This window comes from Mustela putorius, unplaced genomic scaffold (assembly GCF_011764305.1).
Source record: "Mustela putorius furo isolate JIRA1106 unplaced genomic scaffold, ASM1176430v1.1 tig00003972_pilon_pilon_pilon, whole genome shotgun sequence".
Lineage (NCBI taxonomy): Eukaryota > Metazoa > Chordata > Mammalia > Carnivora > Mustelidae > Mustela > Mustela putorius.
Genome location: NW_025422115.1, coordinates 26,455,593 through 26,469,227, shown reverse-complemented (window position 1 = coordinate 26,469,227; position 13,635 = coordinate 26,455,593). Strand labels below are relative to the sequence as shown.

Here is a 13,635-nt window from a genome sequence, read left to right as displayed (position 1 = left end):
CTGAGGACTGTCACCAGAGCCTGGCAGGAGAGCGAAAGAGGCCGGGCCAGCCCAGGCAGGGAGGTCAGGGGGGGCACTGCCCGGGACACCCACACAGCCCCGCCTCTGCTCCTCCAAAAGCCCCTGAGGAGAGTGGGGCCCAGCTCCTGCAGGACTAGGACACCTGCCCACCCAGATCCCGGGCGCGCTGCCTGGAATAAAGACAGCCATGGTCGCAGGGGCCCCGGGCGCAGATCGGGGGGTCTGCAGGGCCAGGGGGAGGCAGGGCCTAGGGCAGGGGCTCCGGGCCCTCCGGACGACTGGACAGACAGAGTGTCTGGCGCCTGCTCCGCCAGGCCGCCGGCTCCCTCCTCACAGCTGTGGCCTTCCTTCCTGAGCCGCGTTTCCTGGCCCCGCCCTGCTGTTGCCACGGAAACCTAGAGCCTGGTTCCCATGGAGCCCCTGCTGCGCCGGCGGGCCCACACAGCTTGCCGAAACCCCCAGGATCCACAGGGCCACCCCACGCCGCCCCGGGGCTCGCTGCATCCAGCGGCCCCACTCGGCCGGAGCAACAGCCTCTCTTCTACACCAACAGCCCTGGACGCCCTGGGGCATCCTGCGAATGCCTCCTGCCACAGGCGACCCACGCCTCCCTCCTCAAACCCACACGGCCCTGCGCCCCTTCTCCCGAAGGAGCCCCGTCCTGTTCCGTCCCGCTGGCCTCCGTCCCCCCCACACACACCCAAAGGCCCACAGCGACCACACCATGTCCCCTCTGCTCCAGACCCTCAGCCAGTCTGACACCCCCACGAGACTACTGACACCCTAGTTCCCAAAACACCTAGCTGGGCCCGAGACCCGGGTCCCCGCCGCCGCCAAGCCTGACCCTTGTGACAGCTGCTGCCGCTGAGCCCAGCACCCACGCCTGCCCCCCGCCCCCCTTCTCAGGAGCAAGGCCCACAGTGTTTGGGAGCCCCGCCACACCAGGCCCAGCATCCTGGGGCTGAGAGCCAGAAGGCTCGCGGCGGGGCACGAGTCCCAGAGTCCACCTGGACCGGCCTGTCGCTTGGGGAGGGACATGCGCGCCTATACTTCTAGGCCGTTGGGCAGTTCCCTCTGAAGCCCGGACCCCTGGGCAGAAGTCAAGGCTGACCCGGCACCTTGCCTTCCCCGCCCTCAACCCCAGCCCTTGCAGCAGGGTCTGAAAAAGGAGCAACAGGATGAGGGCCAGGCCCAGAGCCTCCTGGTCTCAAGGACCCAGAGGTGGGATTCGCACCGAGCAGTCCGGCTCCAAGCCAAGGTCTCAGGACACAGAAGATTCCCCTCCACCTGGACCTGTGTCGGACAGGGACCCTACCCCCACCTTCCAACAGAAGGAGGGTCCGGCCCCGAGGGACTCAGTAATTGGTCCCAGACTCCCGCTCCTGCAGCAGCCGGGGCCAGGCGGGTGGGAGCTTGTGAGGTCTGTGCCCCGGGCAGCGCCTGGGAGGTCTGCCACTCCCAGAGCCCAGCCAATCCCCCACCCAGAGCCACTGAGGGGAGCTGCCCAGCATCCTTTGCAGGCTTCACCCAGAGCCTGGGGGTCTGGTCCTGGCTCATCGAGGGCGCGGTGGGAGGCCAGGGAGGGCAGTGTCCACTCAGCACTCAGCCCGGCCCCACATTGCAGAGAAAGCGTGCCCCTCTATTCCACTTTTCTGTCTGGGGCACCGGGGGCTGCACAAAGGGCCCCCATAAGGGTGGGCAGGAGCCAACCTGGGCCAGGCCAGCCCAAGGTGGGCTCTAGACACACAGAAATGGCCCAGACTCACGAATCACCCCCACTTTGGATGGAGCTGTGCTGTTGGGGACCGCCGCCTTGGTGGGTGTTGAGGGTGAGCGTTTCACTGAGCAGGACCCTCATTCTACCCTGTGGGACCCCCTCTTGTGGCAGAGTTCGGCCGCCACCTGGCTCCTAAGGCCGTGGGCAGACTCCAGCGCTAGACGCTCCAGCAGACAGACACAGACCTTCCCTGTCACACAGACACACACAGACCACACACAAGCACGCAGACACACACATCTTACGCCCCTCCCCCAGGCACCACTGACCACACCCCCCCACCAGCCCTTGCATAGATGGGGTGTGTGTGTGTGTGTGTGTGTCCCCCAGCCCGGGGCTCTAGGGGCAGGGCCACCCCGACTGCAGTTCCCACCCCCCACTGTCTTCCCATCTGGCCAGTGGGTCAGAACCACCGTCCTCACCCTGAGCAGGGCAGCATGCGCACCCACGGAAAGACAGCCTGACTCCGAAGAGGCAGGGAGCCACCCCAGGAGGCTCTCCTCTTGCCCTGCCCAGCCTCAGCCCACAGGACAGGACAGCTGGACACCTGAGCAGCACAGCTCTGCCTAGAGGGAGGGTCGCTGGCTGGTGCTGGGCAAGGTGGCTCTCCTGGGGCCGGGGGGTTGGAGGGGAGCTGGAGGGGACCGAGGCTGTGGTCAGGTGATGCCGGATCAGCCTAGATCCATCCTAATGTCGGGGGAGATTGCAGTGGAGGACCCTCAAGGCTCCCTCCCAAGCCCCAGGGACCACCAACCCAGACCAGCTCCCGGCCAGGCTAAGCCAGGCGCCGGTGAGCTCGGAGCGCACCTGGAAGGGTAAGGGCCGTCTCCAGCAGGTGCTGGCTTCTTGGGCCGTCTCTTCAGCCAGGAGTCCTGCTCCCAGCCCTGGTGCCCAGTCCACCCACTGACACTGGCCAGGCCGGAGCTGGCCCCACTGGGAGAGGACTGTGCACCTGCCCACCCCAGGGCCCCCCACCCTCCCCTGCCTCCTGGAAAAAGCTGAGCTCTCCCCTAGACCCAGAGAATCCACACCTTGGTGCCTTGACGGCCCCCAGTACATCAGCCCAGTTCTACGTGATGAATGGGGCTGTGGGGTCTCAGGGATCTCGAAACCAGTTTGGGACACCCAGGGCTTCACTCCTCCAGCTGTCAGATGAGGCCTTCCATGACAGAACCCTACGCGGAGACAGGATGGACACCCAGCAGCCCTCAGGCTGAGGGACCTCTGTGGGGGTGCTGGTCTTTCCTCAAACCAGGAGGGCTCCTGGGGGCAGCTCAGGAGCTGCCGGTGGGGTGGGGCTGGAGGACGCTCCCCATTCACAGCACTAAAAGGGCCAGGGGACTGAGAGCCTCTGGCCACATAAGCCCAGGGTCACCGATACCTGGGCCCTGAAATGTGGAGCTCCCAGCACTCGGTGGGGAGTGGAGCAGGGCCACACAAATCCTGGGCTGCACACTCATCCCAGCCTCAGCAGGGCAACAGTCCTAGGGGAGACCCTTCAGACCCCCCAGTTCCTGGAGCCCAGGCCCCTCCCAGACTTGGAGGAGGCGAGGCGGGAAGCGCCCCTGGAAACCCACCCAGGCCCAGGGGAGGCCCCCCTTGCCCTCCCCCTCCCCCAACCCTGGTTCTGGCCTCACTCTACTGCTTGGCCAGGTGGGAGCCCGGCAGGGCGGTGGCCAGGTGCAGCCGGTCCCAGCCCCTCACCCCAGCAGACCGCGGGAGGGGGAGCAAGGCCTGGGACTCTGCACCTTCGGTGGAGGTCCCCACGCCCTCTGGTTTCCCTTCACTCGGCTGTGGGTCCAGGGTGTCCAGCGCTCAGGTTCTCCCCGTCTGGAGTGGGCTCTGCTAGTGAGGCAGGGAACGCCAATTCTGTCTTCTTGAGCCCCACGGACAAACAGGGGGCCTCAGAGCCCCCAGTGGTTAAAATTCCACATGTGAGTGTAGGGTTGGGGACGTGATGCGCTGCGGTTACCCAGGACACGCTCCCCCCAGAGACAGGGAACTTTTTCCAGGGTGCCCCCTTCTTTTGAGCTAGACCCCAAGGCTTCTTGGGAAGCCTCCCAAGAACATGGGTTAAAATACGCCCCTGTCCTCCTCCCAGTGTGATTTCATGAGGGGGCGACCGCCCTCCCCCAGAGACGGTCCGGGGGTCTGACTCCGTGGGTGGGGACGGCAGCTCGTCTCTGAGAGCCGGACAGCCCCAATGAGGATGCCCCTTCCCCAGCTCCAGCCCACGGGAGCCGCCCGTTCGCGCTCGGGGTGAGGCGGCTGGGGGGGTGGTCCCTCGCTCAGAGAGGGCGCGGGGGGCCCGCTGCGCAGAGGAGGCTGTGGTGGAATCCGCCGGGTCGGAGAAGAAAGGGAGCCCCGGGGGAGGGGGCGGCCCCAGCCCGCCCCGCCCCGCCCGGCCCGCCGCCGATTGGCCCCGCGCCGCTATATCTGGGCGCCCACCCGGCTCGCGGCCACCGCCGTCTCCGCCGCCGCCCGCCGCGCCCTCCGCGCCCGCCCCGCGAGTGCCCGCTGTCCGGCCGCCGCGCTCCCGCGCTCCGTTCCGCCCAGGCCGCGCCCAGCTGGAATGCAGAGATCGCCGCCCGGCTACGGCGCACAGGACGACCCGCCCGCCCGCCGCGACTGTGCATGGGCCCCGGGACCCGGGGCCGCCGCTGAGCCGCGCGGCCTCCCTGCCGCCGCCGCCCTCGCCGCGCCCGCCGCCCCCGCCTCGCCGCCCAGCCCGCCGCGCAGCCCGCCGCGCAGCCCCGAGCCGGGGCGCTATGGCCTCAGCCCGGCCGGCCGCGGGGAGCGCCCGGCGGCCGACGAGTCGCGCATCCGGCGGCCCATGAACGCCTTCATGGTGTGGGCGAAGGACGAGCGCAAGCGGCTGGCGCAGCAGAACCCGGACCTGCACAACGCGGTGCTCAGCAAGATGCTGGGTGAGGGGCTCGGGGGCGGCGGGCGCGGGGCGGGGGGGGCGGGGGGCGGCGCGGGGGGACCCGGAGCGGGGCTGGGCCGGGGCGGGCGGGGGAGGGGGCCGCGCCCCACCCTCGCGGTGCGCGCCCGGGGTCCCGCGCCCGCCCGACGGCAGCTGACCCGCGCCCGCCGCCCCGCAGGCAAGGCGTGGAAGGAGCTGAGCGCGGCGGAGAAGCGGCCCTTCGTGGAGGAGGCGGAACGGCTGCGGGTGCAGCACCTGCGGGACCACCCCAACTACAAGTACCGGCCGCGCCGCAAGAAGCAGGCGCGCAAGGCCCGGCGGCTGGAGCCCGGCCTCCTGCTCCCGGGCCTGGCGCCCCCGCCGCCCCCGCCGCCCCCGCCGCCGCCCGAGCCCTTCCCCGCGGCGCCTGGCTCGGCGCGCGCCTTCCGCGAGCTGCCGCCGCTGGGCGCCGAGTTCGACGGCCTGGGGCTGCCCACGCCCGAGCGCTCGCCGCTGGACGGCCTGGAGCCCGGGGAGGCCGCCTTCTTCCCGCCGCCCGCGGCGCCCGAGGACTGCGCGCTGCGAGCCTTCCGCGCGCCCTACGCCCCCTCCGAGTTGCCCCGGGACCCCGGCGGCTGCTACGGTGCGCCCTTGGCCGAGGCGCTCAGGACCGCGCCCGCGCCCGCTGCGCCGCTCTCCGGCCTCTACTACGGCGCCCTGGGCGCACCCGCACCGGGCCCGTACCCCGGCCCGCTGTCGCCGCCGCCCGAGGCCCCCCCGCCCGAGGCCGCCGAGACGCTGGGCCCCGCCGCCGACCTGTGGGCCGACGTGGACCTCACCGAGTTCGACCAGTACCTCAACTGCAGCCGGACTCGGCCCGACGCCGCCGGGCTCCCGTACCACGTGGCGCTGGCCAAGCTGGGCCCGCGGGCCATGTCCTGCCCGGAGGAGAGCAGCCTGATCGCCGCGCTGTCCGACGCCAGCAGCGCGGTCTACTACAGCGCCTGCATCTCGGGCTAGGCGGCCGGCGGCCCCGGGCCCGCGCCCCGCTTGCTCCCCGCCGCGGGCGCGACGGTATTGCTGTGCACCCCCGCTCTGTCCCTCTCGCAGGCGCAGGGCTCGGCCGCGCCGGGGGCGCCCTGCAAGGGCTCTTCCAGGAAGCCCAGGCCTAGGACCCGTTGGCTGGCCCGGCCAGGGCAGTTCTTGAAGCGTCTCATTCTTTTCTGGCAGTGTATTTTCTAGAACCAGGCTGTATTTTTTACTTCGCCTTTTTTATATACTTAATACAATATATTTAATTTTTAATTAAACTTTTAAACTTTTTCTTCCAAGGGGTTTCAGTGACCAAAAGCACCCATGTAGCGAGGCTCTTTAAATATGAAGAGTACCACTATTTGTCTGCCTTAAAGCAGGAGCAGGAGCTGGGTCGCCCCCTGAGCCAGGCGAGGCCACAATAAAGTGACTGGCTCTCTCCTCTGAACACCTGTGGTCGTTGGGGGAGGGGGGAGCGGGTCACTTAATGATCCTGGCCGTGCCCTTCCCCCACAGAGCCCCCCCAGCTTGGGTCCCAAAGCACCCACTTCTCCAACCTTCCAGGCTAGCCGGCAGATGGAGCTGGTGGACGCATGAGGTGTGGGCGCTCCCCACCCTCCCAGACTTGCATTCCCCTCCTGTCCCACACCCCATTTTAACTGAAGCCTAAAAGGGGTCGGAAATCCCCCCCACCCCACCCGAGTTTCGTCATCCTCGTCTCTTTAAAATGCCAGGTGTAAATAACTACATACATACATACATACATAAAATAAAAATAAATAAATACATAACTAAAACTTTCTTCAAACCCAGGCACTACTGCTCAGGTCTGTCCTCTCCAAGGGGGTTGGCCTGTGACAGCTGTAACAGACATGGCACCCTGGAGCCCCCGTCTGTCATTTTTAAACCAGAGTCCCCAGAGGGGGCAGCAGCACCATGGCCATGCTGCACCCCACAGTAACCTCCCCAGGCTCTACTAGGGACAGGTCAACGACCGAGCAGGGAGGCTCAGGCCTCTCCCATGAACCCTCCCCCACTTGCAGCAGAACTGGACACCCCTCTCTCCAGATTCCTTGGTCCCCAGTCCCTCATGGGGAGCTGATCGCGGACACCCTGATGTGGAAAGGTCGCTCACAGCTCAGTGTCCCGTGTGTGTGGGAGTCACGGGGTTCTCTGGACGCTGCCTGTGCTCCAGGACGGCCAGCAAGCCGGCTACCCAGTGTGTGCAGAAGTCTCCCAGCATGGCTGTGACCTTGTGACCATGGGGGCATCCATGAGGATGACCACGTGACCTTGTGCGTCTGTGTGTGTCTGTCCCGAGTCTGCGGCTGGGTGTGTGTGTGTCCCCACATCTGGTGCTGCTGCCTCAGTGTGTGTGTGTGTGTGTGTGTGTGTGTGTGTGTGGCGGGGGCGGTGAACAGGCTGTGGGACTGTTTTTACAGGTATCCAGCCTCTCGGGGGCAGTGACGTCACCTCTGGCATTGACTGGCCAGAGCTCCCCACCAAGCGGACAGAGCCTGGGGACCGCTGTACCTGAGCCCCCCAGGCCCACCCCATCAGCAGCTGGTCCAGAAAATCCAAAGACTGAGCCAGAGGCATGAAGGAACAGAACCAGACAAGGCAGGAGATGAACTCATAAGTGCAGAGAGACACCCAGGGTGGTGGGGGGACACATACAGTCCACAGGACGCCAAGGACAAGGCTCCTTCCGAGTATGCATAATAAGTATGGTGCCTGGCAGGGACACGGAGGCACAAAGGTGGGGCCGGTCCAGCCACGTCTGTCGTGGGCTTGGAGGGGAGGGCACTGAGGCCGCAGTGCCGAGTCCTCGGCTTGTGTGTGGAGACCAACGTGCAGGGCCCATGAGTGTAGGTCACCGGCTCTTGTGGCCTCCTGCTCTGCTCTGGGCCCACCCCTTAGTGGTGGGACAGCTGACCCGACCCCTAGCGTCCTGCGTTGGCTGAGCCAAAGCATGCCCCACTGTGGGGACCCAGGAGCCTCTGACCCAGGTGTGGACCTCCCCTCCACATGCTGCACCCACTGGCCAGGGCAGAGAGGAGGCAGCACCAGTCCAGATTGTCCCGTTGTGTGAACAAGCCCCACTGAGGACCTCCGGCCTCGGCTGAACCACTGTCCCCCATCCCACCTGTTGTCCACCGCAGAGACACCGCAGAGACACCGCAGATGAGCAGACATGGCCAGCTGTGTCTCCCCTGTTTCCTGGCACAGGCTGGAGTCATAGTCTCCCCTCCCCCATTCTGGGCTCCTCAGACCGCCCCACCCAGAGGGTCCCCCCTTCCAGGGCCGGTGGGGTCAGTGGGATGCGGGGGAGCCACAAGGGTGCCCCCCAGGGGGACAGCAGGAACCATTGCCCAGTAGGGAGAAGGCAGAGAGCTTGACACCTGGAAATCCCTCCCGCCATGGGAGGGCAGTGGGGGGCCCACTTTAGAGCAGGCCCCATGGCCAGGGGCTGGAGGAGTCCAGGAGCAGAATGGGAACAGGAGAGGGCCTCCCACAGAGAGCAGCTGTTTCCAATAGCAGCTCCTCCACGGTGGTGGGCTGGCACAGGAGGGCGGGGAGGGGTCTCCTCGAAGGACCCCGGCCCAGCGCCCTGCCTGGGGCCCTCTCTGAGGGGCCTGACTTGGCCCCCTCAGGAGGGAGCAGTGCCCCCCCCACCTGCCCCTGTGTAGGACACAGCCCCTGGGGCCTTGGGGGCTCCAGCCCTGGGTCAGGTTTCCCACCGCTCACCCTCCTGGCTCCACCCACCTGCCTCCTGGAGGGTCAGAGAAGGGAAGTCCCCACCCCCAGCCCCCGCTGAGTCAGGCTGGCCAGGAACAGACTCTGGCCTAGGGCCTGGCGGGAAGTCCCAGCAGCCCTGGCTGGCACGGGCTACAGCTCCCACGCCCAGGTCCCAGCCGGGCCCAGGTGTCGTGCCCTCCCCAGCAAACAGCCCAGGGGAGGAAGTCAGGGAGGCGGGGGCACGGAACGGGTTAGGGGCACCCTCTCTCCAGTAGACACACCTGGGGACACCACACACACCTCCAGCCGCACAGCCTACCAGGAGACACATCAGGGCCCAGGCTGAGCTCGGATGCCCCACCCCAGCATGGGCAAGGATGGACCTACAGCACGCTCCTCTCCGCTGGACACACACCAGGACAGTCAGCCGCTGAGCCACACCGTACAAGTCCTGCCCGGGACTCCGAGTCCGGGCAGCTTCGCGCTGGAGTCCGCCCTTGGAGACAGAGCTGTAAGGCCACGTGGCCTCCACGCCTCTCCTCCCAACATTCGCCTCGACAAGAAGCCCTCCGGGGTGAGTGGCCACACGCAGCCCTCCGGGTCCCCCACCCCCTTCTCTGTGGACCGGCCTGTTTGGCACGTGGCACAGAAACGAAACCGAACGTGCATTAAGAGTGCGACATCTTCAAGGCTCATCCGTGGTGTCGTGTCTTCCACTCCGTTGCGAGGCTGAACCGTACCCCTCTGCGTGACCAGACCGTGCCGGCCGTCGGGCACAGCGGTTTTGCGTGACGTGTGTGTTTTCATGAAAGTTGCACACATTTATACGTGTGGGCAGGTGGGCTAAGCACATCAGAGCCCTATGCTACCGCAGCTGCCCCCAGAAGGGGGGTCCGGAGCAGCTGACCTGCAAACCCGACAGCCCAGCCCAAGCCTCAGTCTGAGTCCTCCCCACATCCTGCCCCACTCCTGCCCCAGCCTGAGGAGGGGCCCCAAGGACCAGGCTCCAGTCCACAGAGGGTCTCGGCCAGGTGTGTGGGAATCCCTGGCCCAGGATTGGCGAGAGCCGTGGGAACGCCAAGGCTCCTCCTCATTGTGTGCACATGCCTCCTGGGCTCCCTCCCCACCTGGAGCCCGCGTGGACACCAGGTGGGGTTCCGCTGGCTCGGCGCGGTGGGAGCTCCCCACCCTCCACATGTCTCCTGGGGTCCCACTCTGTCCCCCAGGACACAGCCCTGTCTCCATGACCCTGCCTCATGCCCCACCACCCCGGCCCAACCCTCACTACCCAAACCTGTGCCCCAGGACCCCGCCTCGCACTCCACGCTCCTGCCAGCCTACGCGCCGAGAAAACAGGAAGGGGTGCGCGGCGGCGGCAATGTAAGGAGGTGCAGGAAGTGGACGCCGGGTGCGGCGCTTATCTTGGGCCCCAGCTGGGGACCCCTGGCCTCACGCCCCGCACAGGCCCGGTGCACTGCAGGACGGGAACTGCGCACCTGGCGAGGAGCCCCAGCCACCTCCCCTCAGGGGACAAGGGTCCCAAGTGGGCTCTAGGGGCAGGATCCCACGGAGCCAGGCTGTTGCCGCTGCACAGACGTGAGCAGAGGTCCCCTCGAGACACAGCTCGGGGTACCCAGCGGGCTCAGTGGGAAGAGCCTGCCCCTCTCCATCTCGGGGTCGTGAGCTCAAGCCCCATATTGGATGGAACCATTACTATAAAATAAAATATGAACTTAAAACCGACCAAAAAATCCCAGCCACAGCCCAGAGGTGACCCAGGGACCAGCGTCCAATCCCAAGCTGGCCCACCTCCCCCACAATACACTCCCCTTCCCAGGTCCTGACCTGCCCATTTCCCCCCAAACAAGGACTCACTTCCCCAGCAAGCGTTAACCCCTGCTGGTTCTTCAGAAGGAAGGCCTCGGAGGTGGGCTTCGCTGGGGTTGGAGGGATAATGGTGGTTGTTTTCGTCTGTGTTTACAAAGCCGGGTCTTTTCCTCGGGAGGGGACAGGATGGGGACTGTCCCTGGGAGTCCCCCAGGGTCCTGCAGGCTGCCGGCAGGGACAATGGGCTCCAGCACCTGGCACCCCCCTCCCCCCAGCCCTGAGCACTGGCTTTGCTTCCTGGAGCCCGGGACGTGTTTGTTCCCGCACCAACTCCAGCTGGCCCAGGCCGTCTCCTTGCACACCTGCAGGCCGGGGGCCCACCCGCGGTCTCACACGCAGGGGCCCAGTGCCGGCCAGGCCAGCGCACCCTTCAGCTCTGGCCGCAGATGCTTCCTCCGGCCAGAGCGTGAGCCCACGCCCCCTTGGCGCCCAGCGCCAGGTGCAGGGCCCGGCGAGCTCCCATCCTGTCCCGAGGCGCACGGGAAGCGCATCTGCCCAGGGTCTGGGCGCGGGCGATGCTCGGCTTTCCCACCACCTCCCCTTGCTTCACCGGCCAGGCCGATGGAGGGACCCCTGAGGGAGGCACGTGGAGGAGGGAGGGGCCTCTGAAGGGTCAGCACGCAGGGCTGGATGGACCCCCCATGTGGTCTTTGGCGCCTGCAGAGAGGCAGAGGTGGGGAAGGGGGCGGGGAGAGAGGAGCGGGTGGTCAGGGCGGGGAACACACAAGTGGCAGAGGCGGGATGAACGTTTGGTTTTCCAATCCAGGGCAGGGTTTGCCAGGCGCCCATGTTCCAGATGTTCTTTCAAAAGCTCCCCGTCTGGGGAGGCTGCGGGACACAGGCTCCCCTTCAAAGTCGGCCTGGCCCCCCCTCCTTCTGGCGCTGCACACGGGGGGTCTGGCTCCCTGGCTTCAGGAAGTTGCACAACCCTGGCCTGTGCCCCGCAGCCCCATCTCCCACCCTGGCACGGCCCCTCCTTCAGGGACCCAGCCCCCACCTCCCTGGAAGCAGCTGAGAAGGCGCTAGACCGGAGGGGATGCCACGGCTGAAGCCCCCGAGCCGACCACGAGCCTGCCCCAGACGGCGGCAAGGAGGGGCGCGCTGCACAGCTTTGTCCCGGCCTGTGTCCCTGCACCTCTGCTGGCTCCGGTCCGATCCAGCCTGCGGTTCTGTGCTGTGATGGGCCACAAGGAGGGTCTCAGAGCCGAACACACAAGCAAACAGCATGGGGTCTGAGCGAGCAACCCTGGCTGGCCCTCTGCTCTCTGTGTCTTGGCAGGTCACGGTGGCTCTCCTCCTGCCCCCAGGCCTGCTCTGGCTGGGATACCCTCACCCTGGGCCAGTGGACTTTGTCCCAGGAGCCAGAAGCCCAACTTGCTGCCATCCTATGTGAGCCACAACATGGCCATGGTGGGATGGTGGCCCCAGGAGAGAGAGGGCCACCTCCCAGCGCCCGTGGGTCGGGGCTTATATAGAAAAAAGGCTCTTGGTAGGTGTGTCTCGGGATCTTGAGATCATCCTGGTTCACGCAGGTTGCCCGTAGCCTGTGGGCAAAGAGCCTCCTAAGAAGGAGGAGGCTGGGACCCCCGGAGGACTCAGTTGGTGAAGCGTCTGCCTTTGGCTCAGGTCATGATCCTGGGGTCCTGGGATCGAGCCCTGCTTGGGGCTCCCTGCTCAGCAGGAACTTCTCCCTCTCCCACTCCCCCTGCCTGTGTTCCGTCTCTCACTATGTCTCTCTGTCAAATAAATAAATACAATCTTCACACACACACACACACAAACCCAGAAGGAAAAGGCTCCGTGGAGGAGGGAGCCTGCCGTGGCTGTGGGAAGCCGGGCTGGATATGGCCCAGGAGGGAGCACAGCCTGACGACAGCCTGACTTCCAGCCCGTGACAATGACTTCGGGCCTCTGGACCACGAGGGAAGAAATCTCTACTGTGCTAAGCCACACCATTTGTGACCGTCACAGCAGCCCCAGGACGCTGATACAGATGGTGTGCGATTTGGGGAAAAGGGTCTCGGTCTCCACACCTACGATGCTGGCCTGTTATCAAGCGGTTGGCAAGACGACATGTGGGTCTCCGCTGGGCATGGAGGCTGCTCACTGGAGCGAAAGGCCAGGAGGGCAGGGTCGGGTGGGGATCGGGGCTCACGCTGAGAACACGTCAGGTGTGACACTGGGGGCTCAGGCTACAGGCCTCCAGTCCCTGCCCCAACAAGTTCACCTTGCCAGGGCAAACCAGAGTTAGACTTCAGGAGGGCTGCCTGGAAGAGGGGGGCTCTGCCAGGCAGGGGGGCTGGGCCAGGTCCAGGACACATGCACCTGTGTGTCCATCCTCATGGCCAGCCCCTCAGCACACCCATGCGTGCACACTCACACACTCACACACACACACACTCACACACACACACACACACACACACACACACGGGTTCTGGTAGGAGCCTCCAGGGAGAACAGTAGGTTCAGTGTGCCCGTTCACAGGGTCGTGGTCTAGGACTCAGGATTGTATCCCTTAAACTCTGAGGCCTCTGCTCCCTTTCCTGCTGCCCCCCACCCCAGCTGTTGCTCAGCCTTGGCAGATGGAGGGGCTGCCCCCTCGCCACCCACCCCTCCCAGGAACGGCCTGGTTGCTCTCAGCAGTGGGAAGGGGGAACCGTGGGTGGACAGTAGGCCTGACGCCCCAGAAGTTGTGCTCTGATGCCACTTGGAGAGGAATGCTGTCGCCTCAGGCTCTGGGTCTGGGCCGGACGTCGGTGCAGGGAGACTGTTGGCAAACAGGAGCAGGGTGGAGGCCTCCATGGAGAGCCTGTCCCCCTCCTGTTCCTACACCCACACCCTTACACTCTCTTACTGACCTTCCGCCCTCAACTTGATGGCCCCCTAACTGATGCTCCAACCAAACTGGGACTTTTCCTGCCACCCCGACATGCAGGCAAGGGCAGAGGAGTCCAGCGAAGGGGGCCACAACACCCACGTCCACTCCTCCGTCAGGCCTCTCCAAGCCCACACGAGGACACACCCAGGCACTCGGGCCAGGACCCTGGCATTGCCTGGGTCACTCCTCACCCGCCCCAGTCCAAACCACCGCCTTTGGCCCCACCTCCACCACACGGCCCCAAACCCCACATTCCATGTCTGTGCAAGCTACAGGGTTCTTTCATGATCTGGACTCCAGCACCCGCCCTCCGCTTAGACCCTCCAGCCCTGGGCTGCTTTCTCAGCCCGACTGAGCCTCCTCCCGTGGCCTCGAGCTCCAGACCATGGCACA

General features: G+C 66.0%; 1 protein-coding gene across 1 annotated transcript; it reads left to right on the top strand.

Annotated features, from left to right (window-relative positions):
* The first annotated feature begins 4,255 nt into the window (after nt 1-4,255).
* Nucleotides 4,256-6,183, top strand: SOX18 (SRY-box transcription factor 18). The gene is made up of 2 exons (XM_045070633.1): nt 4,256-4,725; nt 4,903-6,183. The coding sequence occupies exons 1-2, from the start codon at nt 4,371-4,373 to the stop codon at nt 5,721-5,723; spliced, it is 1,176 nt and encodes a 391-aa protein (XP_044926568.1). The 5' UTR covers nt 4,256-4,370; the 3' UTR covers nt 5,724-6,183.
* Nucleotides 6,184-13,635: the final 7,452 nt, after the last annotated feature.